The following is a 25,880-nucleotide window of genomic DNA, read 5'->3' as shown; positions in this document are numbered from 1 at the left end:
GTAACTGTATTCTGCTCTCTCCTGCTATCTTGATGCACTTTGTATCATATAATCTGCCTGTATAGTACGCAAAACAACATTTTTCAGTCTACCTTAGTGCATGTGACAACAATAAATCAATAAATTTATGCCCCTCATGATTTTATAAACTTCTTTAAGATCACCTCTCAACCTCCTATGCTTCAGTGAAAAAAGACCTAATCTATCCAGCCTATTTTTACAACTCAAACCCTCCCTTCCTGGCAACATTCTGGTAAATCTTTTCTGAATCCCCTCCAGTTTAAGTAATATCATTCCTGTAGAAGGGTGACTAGAACTGCACACAATCGTCCAGAAGAGGCCTTAGCAAATTTATCCAAATTAAACTTCACCGGCTACCCCTCAGTCTACTGACCCAGTTGATCAAGATTTCTTTGTAATCTTAGCCGCCTTCTCTGTCCACTATACCATCAATTTTGATGCCATCTGTGAAGTTACTAACCATGCCTTCTGTATTCTCATCCAAAACTTTTCATCTTGCTGGATGTTGATCTTCTTTTTTTAATTGGTATCCTGTAATTAAAAGCACTATTTATCATGGGTCATGAGATAAAAATTCAGTTGATTAATGTGACTTCGTTATTCACAAACTTTACCTGCAACAAAATTACTCCATTAATTTTACTAGAGGCTTACTGCCAAACTTGCATTTATGCAGTGCAGTGACTTTTTACATTTTACATTGATAATTTTTAAAATATTTATATGGCTGATTATATTGAGTCGTGTAAAAACAGTGTGACTTACGTGAAAGCCTAATCTGATACACAGCAGTATGTATTTTTTTTATTGCATTGGAGATATTTTCATTATAGGTGTTCTTCACATTCTTATTAAATTGATACCTTTCTTGCCTTTGTTCACTGACCCAGCAAATTGTGAAAACTGTGAAGTAGGAAAACTGTGTTGGATTAGTGAATGTTGATTTAAATACCTGTTATCAATGTAAGTTATTCTCTTATACTTGAATAGTAAGAATTCCTTTTTAGAAATAATTTGCTCTCTTTTTGAAAAGGAACACAGTTTTGCTTAAATAATTTGTTAGCCTGACAAAATTCTTCAGCTGTGCAAACAGATTGCAATGACAGCAAGTCTTGGGATAAGCTTGTGACCTTCTACTTATGAGTTGGATGCTTCCTGTGCTTGAGCTGTGCTTCCCTTGTGGTTTGTGCTAAATTGTCTTTTAATTCATCTTGTACAATATCAAACAGTATAGATATTCCTTATTTTGTTAATTTTAGGAGCATAGGAACAGGCCATTCAGATACTCGAGCCTTCTATGCCATTCAGTAAAATCATGATTGATCTGTGGCCTAACTCCATATCCAATTCTTGTATGTGTATATCCCTTGATACCCTTGCTTAGTAAAATAACTTGTCGATCCCTGATTTCAGTTTACCAATTGAACGAACATTGCCGTTTGAGTAAGAGTGTTCCAAACTCCCACTACTGTGTAAGTAGAAGTACTTTCTAACATCTCTTGAATGGCCTGGTCCTAATACTTAGACTATGCCTCCTGGTTCTAGAATCTTCAACCAATAGGAATAGTTTCTTTATGTACCCAGTCTTTCTCTGTTAATATTCTGAAGACCTCGGTTAGATCACCCCATAACCTTGTAAATTCTAGAGAATGAAGGTCTAATTTGTCCAAACTTTCTCCAAACTTAACTCATGAAGTCCAGGTAGCATTCTTTTAAACCTGCGTTGAACTCTTTCTAGGGCTAACGCACCTAAAGCCTGGTGCCCAGATCTGCTCACAGTACTCCAAATGGGGTATAACCAGAGTCTTCCATAACTGCAGCATAACATCTACATGCCCCATGCCATCCCTTTAGATATGAAAGCCAGCATTCCATTAGCCATCTTGACTATTTTGTGCACCTGTTTGTGGCATTTTAGAGCTATGCACCTGAACCCTCGAGTCTTGTTGGATATCCACTATATTTAACTTTGTGCCTTCTTAAAAAATGATCTATGAAATGGATAATCTCACACTTGTTTATATTAAAATTCATCTGCCACAGCTTTGCCCATAAGCCTAATCTATCAGTATCCTGTTGTAATTTTATGCTGTTGTCAACACTGTCTACAGTGCTGTCCAGTTTTGTGTCATCAGCAAATGTGATACTTGTCTTTTTTTTAATGCTATTATCCAAGTTGTTAATGAATATTGTGAATAGTTGAGGCTCCAAGGCCGATACCTGCAGGGCAATACAATTGTGTCCTGCCAATTTGAATACTTACCCATTATACCAAAACTGTTCCCTACTACTCAGTCAATTTCTTATCCATGTCAATAATTGCCCTCAGTTCTGTGGGCTTCCTCCTTAGCTACCAGGCCCTTGTGTGGGACTTTATCAGAAGCCTTCAGGAATTCCACTATAAACAACATCCGTTGACTTACCTTAGTTCATCACCTTTGTTATCTCTTCAAAAAAAACACTGAAGTTTTTCAAGCATGATATATATGAAGCTCCTTTTTGGCTTTTTTAAAATTTCTAAATGCTAACTAGTTTTATTCATTCGGTATATTGTTATGAGTGACATCTGTAACTCAAAACAAGCTTTGTTTGGTGGAATATCCCTTCAGCGGCAAGCCTGAGAAGATCTCTGTGTTAGCATAGTGATCACATATATGAATTTTGCTTTTTACAGCAAAACCTAGGAAAGCTGCCAAAGGGAAACCAGCCCCTTGGGCTTGTCATTGGAGACAGGCCAAACAGCTGGAGAAAAGATAGTGACAGAAGCACTTGACACAGAGGTTGGGTATACAATTCTACAGTTCTACTCTGCATTTTTAGATAAAGGAGAAGGATGGAAACTTGGGAATGGAAGATAGATGGAAAAGTAAATCTGCAGTGACCTGTCAGACGTAGCTAGGATACTGCAACATCATTTTACTGTGTTACATCTAAGCCATGTATCAAAAGAGTAACAATTATGAAGCAACCCTTGGAATCCCTGCAGTGGTTTATTCATTGAATGGATACCTTGTTAAAGTTAAGATGGGTTTTGTTTTAATGATTATATTGGTACGTAATTCCTGTAACTTACCTATATCAGCATGAGAACTGTTTAAGTCAGGGATGGCCAATTTTGAGTTTGGGGGTCACATGGCTACATAGAATTTTTGGTTAAATAAAAACCAAAAGAACTGTGGATGCTGTAAATCAGAAACAAAAGCAGAAGTTGCTGGAAAAGCATAGCGGGTTTGGCAGCATCTGTGAAGAAAAATCAGAGTTAATGTTTTGGGTTTGGTGACCCTTCCTCAGAACTGATGGCAGCTAGGAAAATGTTGATTCTGAGGAACGGTCACCAGACCCGAAACACAAACTCTGATTTTTCTTCACAGATGCTGCCAGACCTGCTGTTGCCTTTCCAGTAACTTCTGTTTTTGTTCTAGAATTCTTGGTTCCTCTTTTGGCTTTTCCCAAGTTACATGGGGCTATAGTGTTAGTTGTTCACCTTGTTTATCAACCATAATTTATGGATTGAGTGTTTTATAGCCGTGTGCTGTCCTGCCACTATCCTCCACATTTATCCAGACTGAATGCTGGCTTGCATGCACTAGTTGGCTAGGTTTCATATTGGTCAGTATGTCCTGAAGTGGGACTTGAACTTGGGATCTCTGGCTCCGAGGCAGCAGTGCTGTTTACTGAACCGTTCATATCTACATTGATTATGGAGTTCAGTTACACATTTGTATTAATTTTTACTTAGCTTCAGTTAATTTTGAGAGATCTTGGTTTACTAGCGTAGGTTCAACTCACTAATGCTAAAAATTAATGCTTAATTCAAATGTAGAAAAATTTAACAGGACGAAATTGTAAGCAAGAAATACAAGTGTAAATGGGATTAAGTTGTGTGAGATTGCGCGTCATAGTTCAGAACCCACTAATTTCAGTTGTCTTGTGAAGTGGAGTAATGGGGGAGCAGCAGCTGGAATGACAGTGATTAACATTTTCTTCTGACGAATTGCAAGTTGTCATTGGATTTTGAAAAAATTGTTTTGTCAAGAAGTTTAACTTTTTAATTGTCATTTCATTTTTCAGTGGAAGAAGAGGGATTATGGGAGCAGGGACTGTCATATGAGTGCCGCACACTGCTTTTTAAGGCCATTCACAACTTACTGGAAAGGTATGTGCTGTATAATATCTTACAGATATTGCATATGCAGTGGAGTTAGCTTGTCATGCCTATTATTGACATAGTCTACTGTCTATAATTTTAAACTCATTTCTGATAAAGCCACTCAAAATTATGTACCAAAACTTTTCTGCTTTGATAGCCAGTCATCTTGATTGACTGATAAGTATTTTGAGTAGAAAATTGGGTTGGTGATGGCATTGAAAGGTTCACGTTTCTTTTGAAAATGTGATGTTTTTCTCAATTCTCTTCTGAACCAATGCTTTTAACTCAATAATTTGGTGTTACTGTTAATATAGTTATAATCTTGAATAGATGCAGAGAAAAATCTGTTGCACTTGCAATCTCTTGCAATGTGTCTGTTTAACCAGAAGAGTTCAATTGGTCTTCTCCTGCCAGTACCAATAATTTGTTTTGTCTCTGAGTGAACTTCACAAAATGTGTAAAGTTATGAGCAGTTGTGTTTTAGACTCTACTTTCGAGTTAATTTGAGTAATAGCAGATGGATGGATGTTCAGGTTGCAGAAAGACGTATTGCAGTTCACCACAGTGCTTGAGTCGCATGCATCATAGAGTCACAGAATAGTTTCACTGTAGAAGAAAACCGTTGGGCCCATTGTATCTCTGCTGGCTTTCTGTGCATTTTGACTTTGTGTTAATGCCGTGTTCTTCCCTGTAATCTTGTGCATTGCTTCTATTTAAATGATCATCAAATGCCCCCTCGAATACCTCAATTTGAATCTGCTACTACCACACTTCCAGGCAATGCATTCCATTCGCTATGTGAGAGTTTTTTTCCCTCATCTTGCATTTGCTGCTTCTGCAAAATTTTTAAAATCTTTGCCTTCAGGTACCCAATCTTCAGAGTGGGAAATGTTTCTCCTTATTTAATCTGCAAACCTGTCATTGTTTTGAAAACTTCTATCAGACCTCCTTTCAGCAGCCCCCTCCCTGAGGAAGTCAAAAGTCGCACGACACCAGGTTGTACTCCAACAGGTTTATTTAAAATCTCAAACTTTTGAAGCACTGCTCCTTTGCTGCTTCCTCTCTGAGGAAAACGGTCCCAACTTCTGCAAACTGTTGTTATTAATGAAGATGTTCAACTTTGGAAACATTCTCGTGGGGAAGGTGTTGGCATAGTAGTAATGTTACTGGACCAGTAATTCAGAACTCCAAGCTAATGTTCTGGATGAGCTTGAATTCCATCATGACAGGTGGTGAAATTTGAATTCAATTAAAAGATCTGGTCTCCTATTTGTTTACTAATATCTTTTAGGGAAGAAAATTTACCGCCTTGCCTGCATATGACTCCTGATCCATAGCACTGTAGTTGACTGTTAACTGTCCTTGTGGCAATAAATACTGGCCTAGCTGTAACATGCACATCCTTTTGAATTTCTGAAGAAGGATCTAGGCCCGAAACGTCAGCTTTCCTGCTCCTCTGATGCTGCTTGGCCTGCTGTGTTCATCCAGCTCTACACCTTGTTATCCCTTTGAATTGCTATTATGAATTGTTTTGATGAGTGGAAGATGATAAAATGGGTATTTTTAAGCAATATCCATGTTGGCTTACCTTACCTTTTAACTTTTTTTTGAACTGGGTGCAATGTTTGTTGTTCTGCAGTCCTTAGACACCACTTGAGTCCAGGGAAGACTGAAAAGTTATTCCCAGTGCCTCTGCAGTTTCCACTCTTGTATCCTTCCGTATTCTTGGAAACTTAGCATTCGGTCTTTTTGCTTTAGTAACTTTAAATATTGATAGCTCGTCTGATATTTGCGTATTCTCAGCTAAAACGCCATTTTGCATTGTATCCTGTTGTATGGATAGAACACACAATTTACCTTAAAACCCTTTTTCACTCCCCATCTATTCATACATAGATTCTATAAATTGGATCCTTAATGAGACGCATGCATTATTTTATAAGTTAGAAATTTCTTTGCTAAATTTTATTTTTCTCTCCTGGAGTGGAGTTTTACCTGTTTAACTTGATGCCACTTTTCGGTATAGTTAAAGGCTAGGAGTGTCCTAATTGAAAGCTAGGGCATCTATGTATTTTATAATGCTCTTTTGCTAACTGATTGTTCCTTATCTCTCATAATTAACACTTGAACATAGGAACATTGGTAAGCTGGTGAGAGAGGATTGTGCATACAAACAGTAGCATTTTCTACTTTTTCATTTTTACTTCGTTTTATGATGCATATATAAAACTCTTCAAGACACCAATTTGGTAATTGGGAAACATGGGTGCAATTTGAGTGTCAGCTATATTTAATTATGTTCAATTTAAGTCAAAATTCAGGCTTGGGCCAAAAGAAATTTTCCAGAATCTAGTCTTTCTGGCCTATAATCAATGATGACTGATAAGTTGGCATTCTACATGTAGCCCAGACATGGTCATCCTATAAACATATTAAACCACCTGACTAATTTAGTTGAATCATACCTAAGATACATATGGTACATAATTACAATTCATGATTACTAATGATGCAACTTTATAGCTGAATGGTCTTTCACATTCATACCTATTTTGAAATTGGAAAGGGCCCATATTGTCCCTACTGCAGTATCCATTTCTTCTGTAAAATAATTTCAGTAACTGTAAGCCAATGCCAATTTTAAATTAGTTTTCGTATGAAATCAGAAGTAAATTTTGCAGTTTGCCAATTTTAATGTCATTTTGAACCACCTGTTTGTACATATTATTTTCAGATTATACTCAATTTACCATTTACATATGGTTTATTCTATTATATGCTGCAATGAGGTCATATTTTGGCTCTTCTTTCCAGGCTGAGAAAACCCAAATCTTTGTCATAACTTCTGACATGAGGAGTATCGGCCTCCATAGCTCTGTTTGTACTGTTTCCTGTTTTTGGATGTCTCCTTGTGTGTGATCAGGAATTGTGAAGATAATATTCAGCCATCTGTGATATTGCATTATATGCATTGTGTTGTTTGCATGTCTTGTCTGATGGTTCTTCACTTGTAGCACATTGTAGATTTTAAAACTTTCTTCAATCCAGTTAAGAATTGAGGCTTTTATGTCCCTTCTGATAGTGTTTTATACACAAATAAGCTATGGGATGTCCGTTTTCTAGATTTCTGATTTTAAATCTGCTTTCTGGAGTTGAGAGATTGGTCGTCAGAAAGCTGAGATGCTGCTGTTTCAATCCAAATTTCCAGTAATAAACATTACTTTAAAAGAATAATGTTCTGGCAGTAATTGGGACAGTTTTCAAAAGGAGAGCTAGATGTTACAACTCATAGAATAGAGATTAACCTCAAGCCTTAATAAACCAAGCCATCTGAACAAAAGTTTTAAATGTCAGAATTTTCTTTTGCTCAACCAGGAATGGGAAGATTTGCAAGTGCTAGTAATCTGAAGCAAAAACAAACACAAAATGCTGAAAAAACGTGAAATCCACTTATCTATATAGAAAACCCTTGCTGATGTTTTAGGTATATGACTCTTTGTCAGTTTGGAGGAAGGACGTGTGCATCTAAATGTTAATATCTCTTAATGTGTGTTGGCCAAATATTTCCAATAATGAACATAGATATGCTTGTCTCTCCCTCCTGAAGTTCATGATTACTTCCTGACCTATTCATGGCTTAAGCATTTGTTCTTTGGCTGGGGGTTAGTATAGCTGAGTGTACTTTTATCTATTTGTGTGTATGCAGTGGAGGTTGTTGGTCTTCTAATGAAAGTACTGAAGCACCTTTAGCCCTCTAGAGTCTTAATTCTAGTACATTGACAAAAATCCATCCTGGAAATTTTAAGGAAAAATTGGCAATGCATTCCACATGCATCATTCAATAATTTTTACTTTCTTGGCAGATATACTGGAATGTGTTCATGTGGATTGAAGATCTGCTTGTAATGGAGGCATACGTTTTTAATAGCTTTCATAATAATTACCAATATGGTTGTCGCACAGTTTTTAGTACATACATAAAATTACCTGCAAGCAACAGTGTCCATATCTCTTGCACCAAACTTTTTTTGTTGTGAAGAGCTTGTCTTTGAGATTTTCTTCCTGCTTTGGCTTACCGTAAGATATAAATGAGCAGTGTGAGTCAGTATGTGGGTGGCCTATTTCGTTTTCGTAGATTAACTGTTGGGATGATGGCTGCTGAGTAAAGTCTTGAATCCTTTAGAGTTTGTGCTTAGCTGCTTTGGTACAGGTATGTTTCCCAGGTTGGTGATGGGAATAATTGTTCCTAGCATCTTGAAGAGGGATTTTGTTGAGGAGACTCTTCACTGGGGAGAAAGTGATTATCCTGTGGTTTCTTTTCTTAAATTCATGGCCATGGCCTTCACTCTCAGTATTCTATTAGACAACTTGAAGGAAAATAAAAGCTCTGATTCTCTTGCATCCAATCCCTGGGTCTCACTGGTTTAACCTTTTTGCATCAAATACAAATAAAGGCAAAAACTGCAGATTCTGGAAATCCAAAAGTGAGAGTTTCTTTCTGAATTGCTGTCAGATCTGCTGAGTTTTTCCAGCATTTTCTGTGTTTGTGTCAAGTACAAACTTTTTTCACTTGCTTCCTCTACTGCTAAATACAATTCTGTGCCAGGTTTATACTTTTTTTTGAACAGCTGTTTGCAGCTGTGATATTTGTAGTAAGTTTTTAATCTTCTCCATGACCTAATATAAAAGCCACACCAGCGTTGATTATATTTGTTTTTCCCTGTGTAACTTTTTTTTCCAGTGGAATTCCATATTTGTCTGTAGCTTTATAAAAACCGAAAGAATTGCGGATGCTGAGAGTCAGGAACAAAAACAAAGTTGCTGGAAAAGCTCAGCAGGACTGGCAGCATCAATGGAGGAAAAAACTGGAAGGGTCACCAGACCTGAAACGTTAACTCTGTTTTTCCTCCACAGATGCTGCCAGACCTGCCAAGCTTTTCCAGCAACTTTGTTTTTGTTGTTGTTGTGTTTGTCTGTAGCTTTTCCTGCTTCTTCTACTTCATTTCCATGCTACCTTTTGCTAGCAGCGAAGGTTTTATAGTTTACAGTTATCAATGAATCCTGCTGGTAAGAATGTGGGCAGTAGATGAAGAAAGGATGGGATTGTATTCTCTTCCAGTGGTTCTCAGTTGAACAGTCTGCTCCTGTTTGCATATGCACAGAACGTAGTTGTTAAGTTAAAGAACTGGAAGGTGACTGACACCACTAAAAAGTTTCAGATTAGTCATCTGAATAACACCAGCAAAATATCATAGCAAGCTGTGCTACCTCATGTAGAAGAGGACAGAGTTTATACACCAATAAGCTAATGGTTGTTCGATGAGCTAAATTTATTTTTTTAAGCAGGAAAGTCTGTTTCGCATAGAATGAAGACGCTGCACTAATGCCAGGCCTGGCTTCAAATTATTTTGGCTACTTATGCTGTAACTTTGAAGCTATTGCAAATTAAATGTTTCTATTTATATTCTGAATTATCAGTCCTGTGTGTTGTATTTGCTCTAGTGGTTAGAAGCAACCATAAATATTCAACTTCAAAAATTGTGAATTTTCAGTCAGTCTTCTAGTAATTTTGTACAATTATTTCCACCTCGCGCTGCTCATAAGCAGTTTGTTTGTCCTCTGCCAATAGCCTGAAATGATCTCCTTCTCTCCTCCTCCTCCTCCTAGCTCCCCCCACCCCCAACAAAGCCATTGGAGGAAGTTTTATTTTTCCTCTCTGCACGTTGTGCTTTGCTATGAATAAGCAGCCCAAATGATGCATTTTAAAAGTGGGATTTGCCCTCAGGAAATTGCTGTGTACTCTGTTTCTTATGCAACTTGTCCAGAGTTTTAACATGGCGTAACAACATATAATCTATAGGATTTTTTTTTCTGTAGTAAAAAGATCATGAGAAACACAGATGTTCATTTTCTGAGGCAATGCTGTCTTTTTTTTTAAACTACACTTGTTACAGCTCATTTGAAACTGTAACTGCTGAAAAGACAGAAGACTTCTAGGCACCTAGGATTCCTATTCTCTAGCCAATCCCAGTGTATGCTGTCTTAAACTGAAATTATTCAAGATCTTGCCTCAGTACCCTGATCAATTTTTTTCAAACAAACACAAATCCAGACAGTTCGAGAAAATCATTAAAACAAGTGAGCAAGATCACGCGCTGGCCACCCTAATTCTGCAGCTGTCATTCTACGCCATCTGTTGAACTTATTATAATGTATTGGTGAGCTTTTGTGGTAGATCTTCGTTAAGATGTAATTTGAGTTTTTTGAGAAGCTGACAAACAATGAATAATTAAAAGTGATTGCATATTATTTGTGACAGCTTTTCAATGTATTTTGTGCACTTTAAATCAATAAAATAGCATGCTCAGTTGACTTAATTTTGAAGCAGAATGATCAAATGGACTCTGAATCATTAGTTTTTGTTTTGCAACATTTTTTTAACTTCTGTTACATTTGGGTCTCTCCATGAAATGTTTGAATCATTCTAAGGAAATTACCACTTGAAAGTAAATGAGAACTTGAATTAAGTATGTTTTTGGGCCTCCCTTTCTGTGGTTAATGTCTGTGCGATAAGATTGACAGATTGAGCAGGAGCTCTGACATTATCAAATTTCTTGTGTTATTCCTTTGTAGAAAAGTTTTTTGTGTATATTATCTTGAATACATTTTCCAATTTTACAGTTCAGATTCTGTTTGATCCACAACCTTGTGTTCCCTATTTTTCCTTAAAGGTGCTTGTTGAACAGAAACTTTGTGCGAATTGGAAAGTGGTTTGTAAAGCCATATGAAAAAGATGAGAAACCAGTGAACAAAAGGTAAGAATGGTGATTCTTGCAGCCGGACTACTTTCTGTTTTATGTAAATCTGTGAAGTCCTTGGGTTTGTGCTGAAATTTCTACATTTCATAATGCTTTTCTAGATTATTTCTTTGAATCTGGACATTGCTGATTTTTGTGACTTCTGTAGTTTTGATAGTCTCGGGCTAGTCCCGAATGAGTTATTTCCTAAATGCATGTTTAATGCGCGCATTTTTCATTGCTTGAATTCAAAAGCATTCTAAACATTGTTGGCCTCTTGAATTGTAATGGACTGCTGTTTTCCTCTCCTGGTGACATAGACAATTTCTTCAAGTGTTGAGCATCTTCTACCACTTATTGAATCATGGGAATTTCAAAGCTTGCGACCAAGAAGGGAAAAAAACCCCACATTTTCAGAATGCCATTAATTGAAAATTTAGTATGAATTGTGTTAGATTCCTTGTTCAACAGTTAAAACTAGAAATATTTTCATCTTCCTTTTGTCCATGTGACACCCAATGTGGCATCAGCATGTTTATTCACAGAACTGGCAGTTCATGTTAGTACTTGGAGGAGTTTCTGCAGCTCCATCACCTCTGGCTTTCCTCTGGACATATTGGATGTTGCAAGTTTGATTTAGATGGTGCTTGAAATATGCTGCTTGTCTTCTTCTGGTAGTGTTCTCGGGGGGTGGTCTGCAATGGAGGTGTTAGTTTAAAAAAAAGAGTCAAACAAACCTTTGTGTTTGCCCTGAGCCAGCTTATCATAGAAGGTCTGCTTGGGGAGCCTGTAATCAACCATGTAGGAAATGGAGGAACATAGCAGCGTCAGGCAGCATCAAAGGAGCAGGAAATTTGACGTTTCGGGTTTACACCCTTCATCAGGACTTAGAGTGTAAACCCGAACCGTCGACTTTCCTGCTCTGATGCTGCCTGACCTACTGTGTACCTCCAGCTTCACACTGTATTGATTCTGACTCCAGCCTTTGCAGTTCTTGCTATCTCCATGTAGGAAATATGATTTACCATCTAAGTTCTGTTTTTTTTTTTTGGAGGGCGATTCCCATGCTGTTGAGCCAAGCATGATGGAGGACTTCTTTGTTTGTGATTTCGTCCTGCCAGTGAATTTTTAATCTAGACGTTTGACGTTCTTGGAAGCATTCCAAACTTTCGTCTGTAGCATACCCAGGATTCTGTTTAATACAGCAGGGTAGCAAGCACATTAATCTGGTAGAGTTTGATTTTAGCCTTCTACTTAATGCCATGCTGCTTTCAGACATGATCATTAGAGTTGACCTTAGACAAAACTTGCTTCCTAGACGTATGCAAGGGCATTTTCAATAGCAGCAACTCTGAGAGGACACTGCTGAGATAAGAACTTTTGTGCAGCTTCAAGACTGGTGCTATCAATGTTTATAGTGGTTCATAGCATGTGCCTAGTACCGGATAAAACATAAACAATGTTTCCAAAACTAAGCTTTCAGGACTGAAATTTCAAAGCTTTTGACATCACTTGAGAATTGATGGGAATGAATAGAGGATTGATTGCCTGCTGGAATGAAAAATGAATTGCACTTGCAACTTTTCCTTGTACCTTCTGTGGGTGGGTTACTCCCAGTTGTAGGTTCAGGGTCAAATGCTATTTTCTGATTCCTTGTCCTTTTGAGACCGAAACAAAATTATTTCATGTTAGCCAACAGGCTGTGACTAAAACTACAGGGTGTGGTCACTCAAGGGTCTTTTAATCTTCCTGTATTGTGACTGAAGATCCTTAAAATATAATTGATTTATACAAAATTCCAACAGAATAGGATTCATTCTTCATGACGTAATGTGTCTTTACACTGGGATAGAATGGATATAGTGCTTTCTGTTGTGACATACGTGGTTATATGTATTTGTGTGTGCTCCATTTGGAGTTGTCATTATCTTTGGGTTTGTGGCATCTGTTCTTGTTCAGTCAAATATACTTGTAAAAATGTCATCCAGGTCAGTTGAAATTCAGACCATCTTGCCTTAGTTTCAACTTTTTAAAATTTTAGTTCTCATGTCTGCATTGTAACATTTCACAAAAGTTGGAAACAACTTGGAAAAATGGAATCTTTCCAGCAATGCAATTATTCTAAAAAATCAAACAAATCTGAGGTATGATTAAACTTTTTTTTATTGTCTGAAACAATACTTTTTAAATAAATTCATTTGTGGGATGTGGGTGTCATTGGCTGGCCAGCATTTATTGCCTGTACACTGTTGCCCTTGAGAAGGTGGTAGTGAGCTGTCGCCTTGAACCGCTGCAGTGTGCCAGCTGTGGATTGATCCACAATGCCATTGGGGAGGAAATTCCAGGATTTTGATCCAGCAACAGAGAAGGAATGGCAGTATATTTTCAAGTTAGAATGATGAGTGACGTAAAGGGGAACTTGTATGTAACTGCTTAACTTGTCCTTCCACATGGAAGTGATTGTGGGTTTGGAAATGCTGTCTAAGGTTCTTTGGTAAATTTCTGTAGTGCATCTTTTAGATGCAACTGCTGCAACTGAACATTGGTGTTGGAGGAAGTGGATGCTTGTGGATGTAGTGCCAACGAAGCAGACTGCTTTGTCCTGGATGGTGTCAAGCTTTTTGAATGTTGTTGGAGCTGCACTCGTTCAGGCAAGTGGAGAGTATTCCTTCACACTCCTGACTTGTACCTTGGAGACGGTTGACAGGCTTTAGGGAGTCAGGAGGTGAGTTACTCGCCATAGTATTCCTAGCTTCTGACCGGTTTGTGGTGAGTCCAGGTAAGTTTCTAGTTGATAATCCCCAGGATGTTGATAGTGGGGATTCAGTGATGGTTACACCATTGAATGTCCATGGACGGTGGCTAGATTGTCTCTTAGTGGCGATGGTCATAGCCTGGCATTTGTGTGGTATGAATGTTACTTGCCACTTGTGAGCCCAAGCCTGGATATTGTCCAGATCTTGTAGCATTTGAACATGGACTGCTTCAGTGTCCGCGGAGTCGTGAGTGGTGTTGTGAACATTGTGCAGTTATTAGTGAACATCCTCACTTCTGATCTTATGATGGAGAGAAGTCTTTGAAGTGGCTGAAGATGTTTGGGCCTAGGACACTACCCTGAGGACCTCCTGCAGAGACGTCTGGAGCTGAGATGACTGACCTCCAACAACCATGACCATCTTCCTATGTTTCAGAGATAGTAGGAACTGCAGATGCTGGAGAATCTGAGATAACAAGGTGTAGAGCTGGATGAACACAGCAGGCCAAGCAGCATCAGAGGAGCAGGAAAGCTGATGTTTCGGGCCTAGAAGATTTTCTGAAGAAGGGTCTAGGCCCGAAACGTCAGCTTCCCTGCTCCTCTGATGCTGCCTGGCCTGTGTGTTCATCCAACTCTACACCTTGTTATCCCATCTTCCTATGTGTTAGGTTTGTCCCTGATACCCATTGATTCCAGTTTTGCTAGGGCTCCTTGATGCCACACTCGGACAAATGCAGCTTAGATGTCAAGGCCTGTCACTCTTTCACCTCACCTCTGGAATTCAGCTCTTTGGTCCATGTTTGAATCTAGGTTGTAATTTAGTCAAGAGCTGAGTGGCCCTGGTGGAGCCCAAACTGCCGCTGAGCAGGTACTGCTTGATAGCACTGGTGATGTCATCTTTCATCACTTCACTGATGATCGAGAGTAGACTGGGGCGATAATTGGCCGGGTTGGATTTGACCTGCTTTTTATGTGTAGGACATACCTAGGCTACTTTCCACATGTCGGGTAGATGCCAGTGTTGTAACTGTACTGGAAGAGCTTGGCTAGGGCAGCGGCAAGTTCTGTAGCACAAGTCTTCAGTACTATTGCAGTATCCAGTGTCTCCAGTCATTTTTTGATATCAAGTGGAATGAATTGAAATGGCTGAATACTGGTATCTGTACTGCTGGGGACCACTGGAAGATGCTGACATGGATCATCCACTTTGCACTTCTGGCTGAAGATTGTGCAAAAGCTTCAGCCTTATCTTGAGCATTAATGTGCTGGGCTCCTCCATCATTAAAGATGGGCATATTTGTGGAGCCACCTCCTCCAGGGAGTTGTTTAATTGTCTATCAGCATTCACGACTGGATGTGGCAGCACTGCAGAGCTTAGGTCTGATCCATGGGTTTTGGGATAGCTTACCTCTGTCTGTCGCTTGCTGTTTATGCTGTTTGGCTTCACCTATGCCTGGTGCTGCTCCTGGCATGCCCTTTTGCAGTCTCCATTGAACCAGGGTTGTGGCCCTAACTTGATAGTAATGGTTGAATGGGGGATATGCAGGGCCATGAGGTTACAGATTGTGCTGGAGTAAAATTTTGCTGCTGTTGATGGCCCACAGTGCCTCATGGATGCCCAGTCTTGAGTTGCTAGATCTGTTTGAAGTCTGTCCCATGTGGCACATTGATAGTGCCATACAACATAATGATGGGTATTCTCTATGTGAAGGCGGGGCTTTGTCTCCATAAGGACTGTGTGCTGGTTGCTTTTACTGAGTAATGTCATGACAAATGCACCTGTGGCTGGCAGATTGGGAAGGATGAGGTCAAGTGTGTTTTTCTCTCTTGTTTACCTACTAGAGAAGGTGCAAAACTTGACCTACTCTTGGGAAATAAGGCAGGGCAGGTGATTGAGGTATCACTAGGGTGCACTTTGGGGAAGTGACCATAATTGTATTAGTTTTAAAATAGTGATGAAAAAGGATGGACTGGATGTAAAAGTTAAAGTTCTAATTTGGAGGAGGGCCAATCTTGCCTAATACTGTTAAGAACTTTCAAAAGTTGATTGGGAGCGGATGTCCACAAATAAAGGGACGGCTTGAAAAAGGGAAACCTTCAAAAATGAGATAACGAGAGTCCAGAGACACTGTGTTCATGTTAGGGTGAAGGGCAAGGCTGGGAGCTGTAAGGAATACTGAATGACTAGAGCAATTGAGGTTTTGGTCAAGAATAAGAAGGAAGCATATGTCAGGTATAGTTAGCAGAAATTGAGTGATTCCTTAGAAGAGTATAAAGGCAGTAGGAGTACCCTTAGGAGGGAAATCAGGAGGGCAAAAAGGGGATATGAGATAGCTTTGGCAAATAGGGTTAAGGAGAATCCAAAGGGATTCTACAAATCCATTTAAGGATAAAAGGGTAACTAGGGAGAAAATAGGGCCCATTAAAGATCAGCAAGGCCACCTATATGTGGAGCTGCAGGATATGGGGGTGATACTAAATGAGTATTTTGCATTAGTGTTTACTGTGGAGAAGGATGTGGAAGATAGAGAATGTGGGGAAATAAATAGCGATCTCTTGAAAAATGTCCGTATTACAGAGGAGGTGGTGCTGGATGTCTTAAAACGCATAAAGGTGGATAAATCCCTAGGACTTGATCAAGTGTACCCTAGAACTCAATGGGAAGTAAGGGAAGTAATTGCTGTCCCTTCCCTGAGATATTTGTATCATCACTAGCCACAGGTGAGGTGCTGGAAGATTGGAGGTTGGCTAACATAGTGTCACTATTTAAGAAAGGTGGTAACGAAAAGCCAGGGAGCTATAGACTGGTGAGCCTGACATTAGTGGTGGGCAAGTTGATGGAGGGAATCCTGAGGGACAGAACTTACAGGTATTTGGAAAGGAAAAGACTGATTAGGGATAGTCAACATGGCTTTGTGCGTGGGAAATTGTGTCTCACTAACTTGATTGAGTTTTTTGAAGAAGTAACAAAGGGGATTGATGAGGACAGAGCAGTGGACGTGATCTATAAGGACTTCAGTAAGGCATTGGACAACATTCCCCATGGTAGACTTGTTAGCAAGGTTAGATCACGTGGAAAAGAGGGAGAACTAGCTGTTTGGATGCAGAACTTGCTTGAACGTAGACAGAGGGTGGTGGTGGAGTGTTGCTTTTCAGACTGGAGGCCTGTGCCACCAGGATCGGTGCTGGGTCCACTGCTTTTCATTATCTGTATAAATGATTTGGATGTGAACATAAGAAGGTATGATTAGTAAGTTTGCAGATGACACCAAAATTGGAGGAGGAGTGGACAGTGAAGAAAGATGGGCTGAGGAGTGGTAGATGGAGTTTAGATAAATGTGAGGTGCTGCATTTTGGAAAGGCAAATCCGGGCAGGGCTTATACACTTAAAGGAAAGGTCCTAGGGACTTTTGCTGAACAAAGAAACCTTGGAGTGCATGTTCATAGTTCTTTTGAAAGTGGAGTCACAGATAGACAGGATAGTGAAGAAGGTGTTTGGGTTTGGTATGCTTGCCTTTATTTATTAGTGCATTGAATATAGGAGTTGGAGTGTCATCCTGTGGCTGTACAGGACATTGGTTAGGCCACTATTGGAATACTGCATGCAATTCTGGTCTCCCTGTTGTAGGAAGAATGTTGTGAAACCTGAAAGGGTTCTAAAAAGATTTACAAGGATGTTGCTAGGGTTGGAGGTTTTGAGCTATAGGGAGAGGCTGAATTGGCTGGGGCTATTTTCCCTGGAGTGTCAGAGGCTGAGGGGTGACCATATAGAGGTTCGTCAAATCATGAGGGTCATGGATAGGGTGAATAGACAAGGTCTTTGCCTGGGGTGGGGAGGCCAAAACTATAGGGCATAGGTTTGATGTGAGAGGGGAAAGATTTGAAAGGAATCTAAGGGGGGTACCTGCTTCAGGCAGAAGGTGGTGCGTTTATGGAATGAGCTGGCAGGAGAAGTGGTGGAGACTGGTACGATCACTATATTTAAAAGGCATCCGGACGGGTATATGAATAGGAAGGGTTCAGAGGAATATGGGCCAAATGCTGGCAAATGGGACTAGATTAATTTAGGATATTCGGTCAGCATGGACGATTTGGATGAAGGGTCTGTTTCTGTGCTGTATATCTCGGTGACTATGTTGGTTTCCTCAACATCTGCTCTGTATTAGTTACTAAACAACTCTTTCCTTTTTGAAGGTATCTCCTCTTCTATTCAAGCTCACTAACTGTAGTAAGCTGTTTTCCTGAAGTTAGTAGCATTCAGTGTATTGGAGTGTGTAAAAGAATCAAAAATTTAAATGAGGCGCCAGATTGATGTGTGCAAGTGGACTGGTGTGATTCTGAGGACAGAACAGAAAGTAATAGTTTTGACACCTCATCTCAGCTGACATCAGCTGGGGTTAGCTTGGGCTGAGATGTATTTTGATGAAGGAAAAGATGATTTGTCCCAATTTCTATCCATTAACCGTTGGCTTTCTCAAGCAGATGCTGCACTATTTTCTGTACTGGGTCCTTGTGCTTTAATTTCTCCTTTTACGCTGGCAGGAGACTCATAGCATTGAGCTCTGATTTTCCAAAATGCAGACGGGGGATGGAGTCGTCAGCATCTTTTATGGCCGTGTAGCAATGGTCAAGGATGTTCAGACCTCTGATGGGACAGGAGATGTGCTGGTGGAAATTTGGCAGCATATTCTTGAGGTAGGCCTGATTGAAGTCACCAGCTACGATGAACAAGGCTTTTGGGGTATTGTGCCTCAAAACTGTTTTAGCATTATATAGTTTTTGAAGCACTCTCTTCGCTTGCACATGGGGTGGGAGTAGATCGCTGTTAGGACAGCGGAGGTGAACGTATGGGCAGCATTTCACTGTTAACTATTCTAGGTCCAGGGAGCAGTGACTTGCTAGGGCCACCACGTCTGAGCACTAGAAGGTGTTGGTTTAGGAGGCAAATCTCACCGCTCCTTGCCTTACCCGAGGATGCCGAGCGGTCCATTTGGTAAATGGAGGAGCCCTCGGGTTGTAAGGCACAGTCAGATGTAGTGGGGGTGAGCCATGCCTCTGTGAAACAGAGCAGACAACAGTCCTTCGATCCTCATTGACAAAGGTACACCTTGTATACTGGGCATTTAAGTGCTTGGGATGTTTTTACTATGTTAAAGGTGATATACAAATACAAGTTTTTGTGCCTAATTTAAGTTGCTGCTTTCCATGCAAGTTTTGCAAGACTGACCAACTGTATTGGGGCAGAAAATTGCTGTTCCAGCTGGATTGTTTTCAAAGCAAAAATTGCACAAGCTATATTTCTTTGTGGTTTAATATGAAGTCAGAAATGTGAAAAAGAAAGAAGAGCCTACTGTCTTATGACCCTATTAACAGCTGAAAGGACCTATCTACAAGGGTACAAGCACTTATTGCCCATCCTTTACTGCCTAGGAGCAAGTAGTAGTCAGCTGCTTTTTTTTTTGAACCACCGCAGCCCTTTGGATGTGGAGAAACCTACAGTGTTGTTAGAAAGTGAGTTCGCAATGTTGACTCAGTGACGGTGAATGAGTGATGATATAGTTACAAGTCAGGTGAAATGTGGCTTTGGGGAGATGTTGCAGATGGTGATATTTCCATACATCTGCTGACCTTGACCGTAGGAGATCGTAGAGATCAGTGGTTTGGAATGTACTGTTGAAGGAGCCTGGGTGAGTTGCTGCAGTGCATCTTGATGATGATATGCATTGATGGTGAAGGGAATGAATGTTGATGGTGGATGGGATGCCAATAAAATGAGCTGCTATGTCCTGGGTGGTGGTGAGTTTTTTGAATGCTATATAGATGGTGGACAGACATTTGGGAGGCAGGTGGTGAGTTACTTGCCACAGAACTCCTATCTTCTGACCTGTTCTTGTAGCTACAGGAATTATATAAGACCATAAAATGTTGGAGAACAAGTAAAAACGTTTCGGCTCGTTGAGTTAGCTCTGCCTTTCAGTGAGATCATGGCTAATTTGATAATCCTCAACTCCACTTTACTCCATAAGCCTTGAAAGAATGAAAAGATTCTACTAACTTTCCAGTAAAGAATTCCATAGACATACTATCCCCGAGAGGAAAAAATACTCCTCATCTCTGTCTTAGTTGGTTGACCCCTTACTCTGAGATGATGCCCTCTGGTCCTTGACCCTTCCCACAAGAGGAAACAAGCTTTCTGCATTTACCCTTTTGAGCCTCCCAACCCTCTCCAGATACTATGGCAGAACAGCAAAGGCATGGTAACATGTCTCCCATGTTCTGAATTGTGATCTTGTTTGCAAGGTAACTTGGGATAGCCTTCCCTGCATGAATATGAAATCTGTTTGTTTTTCCTGGCTTATAAATCAGGATTTCCAATTTGTGCCTGCTGTTCTGAAGGTGACTAATAATGGTTGAACCAAACAGTCTTGCAGTAAGTGGATTTATATCTGAAAGCTCTGTAACGTGAATTGTTGGTTAGCTAGAATAGCACAGCAGTTTTCAAACAACTCAAGTAAGATTAATCCTTTATAAACCCTTCCAAACCAAAAAAGTAGGCAAACTGTTGGGACTAATTTCCTTATTACTATGGGCATATTTTTGTTTCAGTTATGCAAGCGTTCATCTTGTCTGTATTTTGCATCTTGCTTTTCAATTTCTTGTGACCAAGTCAAATCCAAATTGGTACATGAAACTCCAAAGGCAGCTGGTCAAATCTGAAATAATCAGTCTCAGACAGTTTATCTGGTTGTTATCACAATTGCAGGAACTTGCTATATGCAAATTTGCAGCCATTTTTCTTGCATCGTAGTAGTGTCAGCACTTCAAAACACACTTAATTGATGAAGTATTTTGAGGAATGGCTGTGGTCATAAAATGTGCTATATAAATGCCGGCATTATATTGGAAACCCAACAGTAAAAGTAAAAGACATGTAAAGTTTTGAATGTATATTATTGTCCAGGACATGCTCATACACTCACCTCAGTTGCACAATCTCTAGCTCCAGCACCACCTCCACACCCCCTCACCCCTCTCAATTTGGCCAGTGACTCAACTGCATAATTGATGTGGCTGGATGCTCTGGAGGGGTTGACAGCAAATTGGATGCACATCTGATTCCTGACAGAAATAGGTAAAGACACCAGGCTGCACGATGTCTTCAGCGACTCTGCAGACAGAGCGCAACGTAGACCCGTCTGGCTGCGACCAGGTGTATCTATCTAATCAAGGATAGATTTCCTGTTTGTGTCCCGAACATTCTCGGTCAGATCCATCGACGTCATGCTGGTGATCTGGCCGGCTGACTGCCACCTGCAGGATGACCAGTGGATCGGTGAGAGAATGTGGAAGCTGAGCGTAAATCTGTTGATTCCAGAACACATTGAGGAATTCAAAAGGGATTACATGGGTTGGAGAACTGTGAAACCCCTCGTTGACTGAGTCTCCAGCATACTGATGAGAAACAGTCAAGGGGAACATCAAGAGGTTCTTCAGCCTCATAGATGGTCAGATGGCAAGACAGAGGTAGACAGAACTGTCCAAACCCCGGAAGAGCATGCTGAATTTACTTCTGATGCAGGCGATGAGGGTCAATATCAAGGGGGATCTCCAGGAGGTAACCAGCCAGCAAGCCTTGTTCTTTGCCTTGGAGTTCAAGATAATCTTCCGGTCCAGGGTCCACTCAGCGGAGCAGAATGAGATATGCGTGTGTTTCTTCTTCCAGAAGGTGCACAGGGAGAGCTCTGTGATCAGCAGCTGGAAGGAAGAAGACAGCTCAGTAATGTCATCTTTGTTAACATTTGAGGACCAGCAAATCCTTTTATGCCAGACTGTATGACACGAAGACCACAGACAGCATGACCTTCAAGTCATTCCTGTCCTCTATCATGAAGATCTTAGATGACAGCACGCTAGAGAGGCTGGACCAGCCGTTACCTCTGGATGACCTGACCAAGGCCCTTTGAATAGAATAAAACCCCCAGAAGTGATGGCTTACCAGCCAAGTTGTATTCAACTCTGTGGGACTTAATTGGCCATGACCTGCTGGAGGTGTACAACAGTATGCCTTTGGCAGGTAGCATGTGCAATTGGGTGGACAGAGGAGAGGGACGAAATTCGAAATTGGTGACCAGTCTTGCTGTTGAATATGGATTAGAAAATCCTGTCAAGTCATTGCTGACAGGGTCAAATCTGCTCTGGGATCACTGATTCACCCTGACCAAACCTCTGCTGTAACAGGCAGGAAGATCTCTGGAGCCTTGCACTCTTCAGGGATATGATTGCCTACATGATGCAGGACAAGGAAGATACCTCCCACATCAGCCCAGACCAGGAGAAGGCCTTTTACAGGATATCACACACCGACATGAGGGACGTACTCTCAAAAATCGATTTGGGGAGGGAATTTGCAGTTGGATCTGACTGTTGTACACCAACATCTGGAGTCCGGCAGGGCCATCCGCATTCTCCTTGCCTTTTTTGTGTCTTGGGTAGAAACATTTGCTGAATCCATCAAGAACAATACGAGTTGAGTGGGGTGACTATTCGAGGCAGTGGAAGCCTGCAGGTCAAAGCCTATCTGTACGTGAATGACATGGCTGTTTTTTACTCTGATCCGTTGTCAGTGCACAGACTCACGAGCATCAACACCAATTTGAACTGGGAGCCAAAATTAAGGCAAGAGTAAGGCTATGTCTTTTGAGAGCTGTGCCAACTGATCCTTTTATCCCCTTCACCATCAGGACAGATTACCTGAATGTCCTGGGATTATGGTTCCGAGTGGCTGGGGTGTGTGCCAAAATTTGGGGGGAGCATATTGCCAAGGTGAGGCAGAAACTGGGCTTATTGCAGCACCTCTGCCTTTCCATTGTGGGTTTAAAAAAAAGCTTGGTAACTGATGTGGGGTCCTCTTGGTGTAGTTGAATGTGGTGTAGGCCTGGCCCATTCCCCAAGCCTAGGCCACTATAATCACCAGGCAAAGGTGGACTATGTAATGTAAATACTTTTCCTACATGAATTAAAATGCCTTTTTTGCAACTGTGTGGTAGCTCTGTGGGATGATAAAATTCCAGTGTGTCATTTTTGTCTTTTTTTTCTTTGTGCAAAGATTGCACAGAACGTATGGAGAACCTTTTGTATGTACTTATAGATATTTTTGTGGTATAAAAAAGTATACTTATTAATTAAAAGAAGTCTGGCCATTTTGACTTTGCTGTTTTAGAACATAGAACATAGAACATTACAGCGCAGTACAGGCCCTTCGGCCCTCGATGTTGCGCCGACCTGTGAAACCAATCTGAAGCCCATCTAACCTAAACTATTCCATTATCATCCATATGTTTATCCAATGACCATTTAAATGCCCTTAAAGTTGGCGAGTCAACTATTTTTGCAGGCAGGGCATTCCACGCCCTTACTACTCTCTGGGAGCTTATATTATGTGCCGGTTGGTTGTCATGTCTTTCTTTGCACCAGTCCGTACAAATGTACTTAATTGCCTTGAAGTCCTTTGGGATATCCTGATGTTTTGAACCTGTGTTCTGAGGTTGTCTTAACAGTTGAGGCAAAAAAAAACTAGTCCCTGTAAATGAGAGAGCATGTCACAAAGCCAGTGTCTGCACCCATTTTGACACAAGTGACTTCAAATGTAATAATTATAAATGTTAATCTTCAAATCAAGTTTGGCTTGACATCACATGATACAATGTGACCTAGATGGTCAACTTGCTGAATACTCATCCAACAGTGTTGGAAGAAATCATCATTAAATTCATCTCTTTGAGAAGCAAATCTGGGACAAAGGTACTTTGTGAATGAACAGCAAGCTCATAACATATACAAAACTATATTCCAGCACCTTCTGTGGTGTTCACTGTTCCTGTCAAATGCCAGGGCTGTCCTGATTTGGATTATATCATTGATGCATGTTTTTAATTTTTAGGATTTTTTGGCATTTATTTTTATCTTCCTTACAGAGCAGGGCAGTAGTTATGCCAATTGGCAAGCCCTTTCTGAGGTCATGTGACGTGCTGTACAATGCATATTTGCTCGCTCATTTGTTCTTTCCCATGCCCAAAGGTCTATCTAGCCGCTGGTTTCCTGTCTGGTCAGAATCTGAGTTCAGAACACTCGTATTACTTCAATATTGTTAAGTAAAAATTTATTCACAGCAACCAACAGTACAGCTGCATCCAATGCAGAAATTTAGTTTATAACCAAGGAGCAAATCACCACCTTTACACTCAGATAGTAAGGCAAGCAAGAGATGTGGTGAAAAATAAAAATTAAATTGACTGGAGAAAAATTTAATAAACATGCTCAATAAGGGATCAAAACTATTTGCTCACAGATTACTGCTATACTAACCGAAAATTTAGTTGACCTAACAAAAATGTGCAAAACATAAATCGATGCATTCGATTTATTGGCATCATTTCAGAATGTGCCAATAAGGCATGTCATATTGCTGTACACTCACAGTTGGGTAGCAAGAAATCTTCTTTCTGTAGTCCACCATTTCCTCCTGAAGCAGATTGCAATGCAAATGAGGAGTACATTGCATTCACTAAAGTGCCAATTCATCAAATTCCCTCATGACGGTAATTGACAAATTGCTTTTATTAGCAAGTGTTTGAAAAACAGAATTTTTACTATGGCTTCCCTTGTTCAGACCTTCCCTGAGAAAAATTAATGCACTTTTGGCCTTGAGGAAGGGCTGCTGTGGTCGAAAGTGCTAATTTTATTTCCCAGCGGCCTCCTCTGGAACACACTATTCTAGGGGGACTATCATGTGACCAATCTACTCCGATTGCCTGTGTTTATCCAGCACTTTAACAGATCTAATTTCAAACTGTCTCCAATACAAACTGATTGTCACCACTTCTGCCCACTGCTCCTTTCTCTTTTATAGTTACACTGTTCCCTTTAGAATACAGTTTGAATGATCACACTTTAATTGAGCAACTCAGAACTGACCTGATTTGAAAAAAAAGACCACTGACTAAACTGGGACTGCTTTTACCTCCAAATGCCTAATTGGGATTTTAACATTGCAGCAGTTTTGCCTTGAGCTAAAAGCTGGTGATCTTTTAATTCTGAAGGCAGGATTCTTCTCTCTGCTGTTTGTTTCACTGCCAACCCCACCAAAAATTTGTTGCAACACATAGAAGTGGTAAGAGCTGCACTTCTACAAATTCCTTTTGTGGTTGGTAGGAATGGGTGCAGTGTCAGGAGAGTACAGGTACAGGTTTAAGGATCAAATGCAGCTGTACTTGTGTAAACTTCAATCTACTTGTATTTAAATTTACCTTTTTAAGACTGGTCATGAATTTTTTACAAGTACATTTAAGTTTGGGTTAAGATTCCTGTTGCAAATAACACTCCAGTACTTTCCCATTACATTTTCTCCTGAATTGTCCACTTTTTTTCAAAGACAGTGACTCATACTGCCATATATTTCCATAGGCATTGACTGTTCAAATGATCAGCCAGCTGCCCAATTCTTATATGGAAGCTTATCCTTAAATCTTGCTCTTGGAGTTCATATTAGGGGCATTTTTAATGGAGCTAAATCTTGCAATTCCAGAGGCATTCATGTCATTATATTGCAAACATCATTTGATTTTGTTCTCACTCACCTCGCCCCCTCTCACTCGCTGTCTTTTGCTCACCCTCGCCTCCTTGCATCCCCTCTCACTATTTTTTACACATTCACACATACCCCCATCCAACTACCAATTAAGTGATAGGGAGGTTAGTTATTATAATTGATCCTGAGGCAAGGTAACTCAGACGAGAGAATAAATCCAGGCTGTTCCTGATCATTTTGGCATAATGCCACATCAATCATTGCATTTGTTCACTGAATCAAAGGGACTGGTGTATTTTCTGGTTGGAATGGTTGAGGTGTCAGTCATGACTTTGATTGTAGCACTGTACCCTCTGATTCTAAAGGTTGTGAACTCTAATTCCATTCTAGAACCTGGATGCAACAATCTATTTTGACACCAATACTAAGGGTATACTATATCGAAGTGCTGTTTTTCTGACGAGTCAATAAATCAAGGTCCTTTCTGCTTTCTTGAGTTCAAAAAGTTCCATGATGGTATTTGAAGTGCATTCAGATTCTGACTAACACATTCAATAAAAGCTAACACAC

The 25,880-nt window shown here is 40.2% G+C and overlaps 1 protein-coding gene across 5 annotated transcripts in view; it reads left to right on the top strand.

Annotated features, from left to right (window-relative positions):
* Positions 1-25,880, top strand: part of med13a (mediator complex subunit 13a) — a 208,567-nt gene that overhangs the window by 60,394 nt on the left and 122,293 nt on the right. For all 5 annotated transcript variants that reach the window (XM_048612425.1, XM_048612423.1, XM_048612424.1 and 2 more), the window contains 2 exons: positions 4,093-4,177; positions 10,903-10,986. In XM_048612425.1, the coding sequence (XP_048468382.1) occupies positions 4,093-4,177; positions 10,903-10,986 (169 nt within the window). The remainder of the gene's footprint in view (positions 1-4,092; positions 4,178-10,902; positions 10,987-25,880) is intronic.

This window comes from Rhincodon typus, chromosome 26 (genome assembly GCF_021869965.1).
Source record: "Rhincodon typus isolate 14 chromosome 26, sRhiTyp1.1, whole genome shotgun sequence".
NCBI lineage: Eukaryota > Metazoa > Chordata > Chondrichthyes > Orectolobiformes > Rhincodontidae > Rhincodon > Rhincodon typus.
The sequence above is the reverse complement of the archived record's forward strand: the minus strand, read 5'-3'. Positions and strand labels throughout refer to the sequence as shown.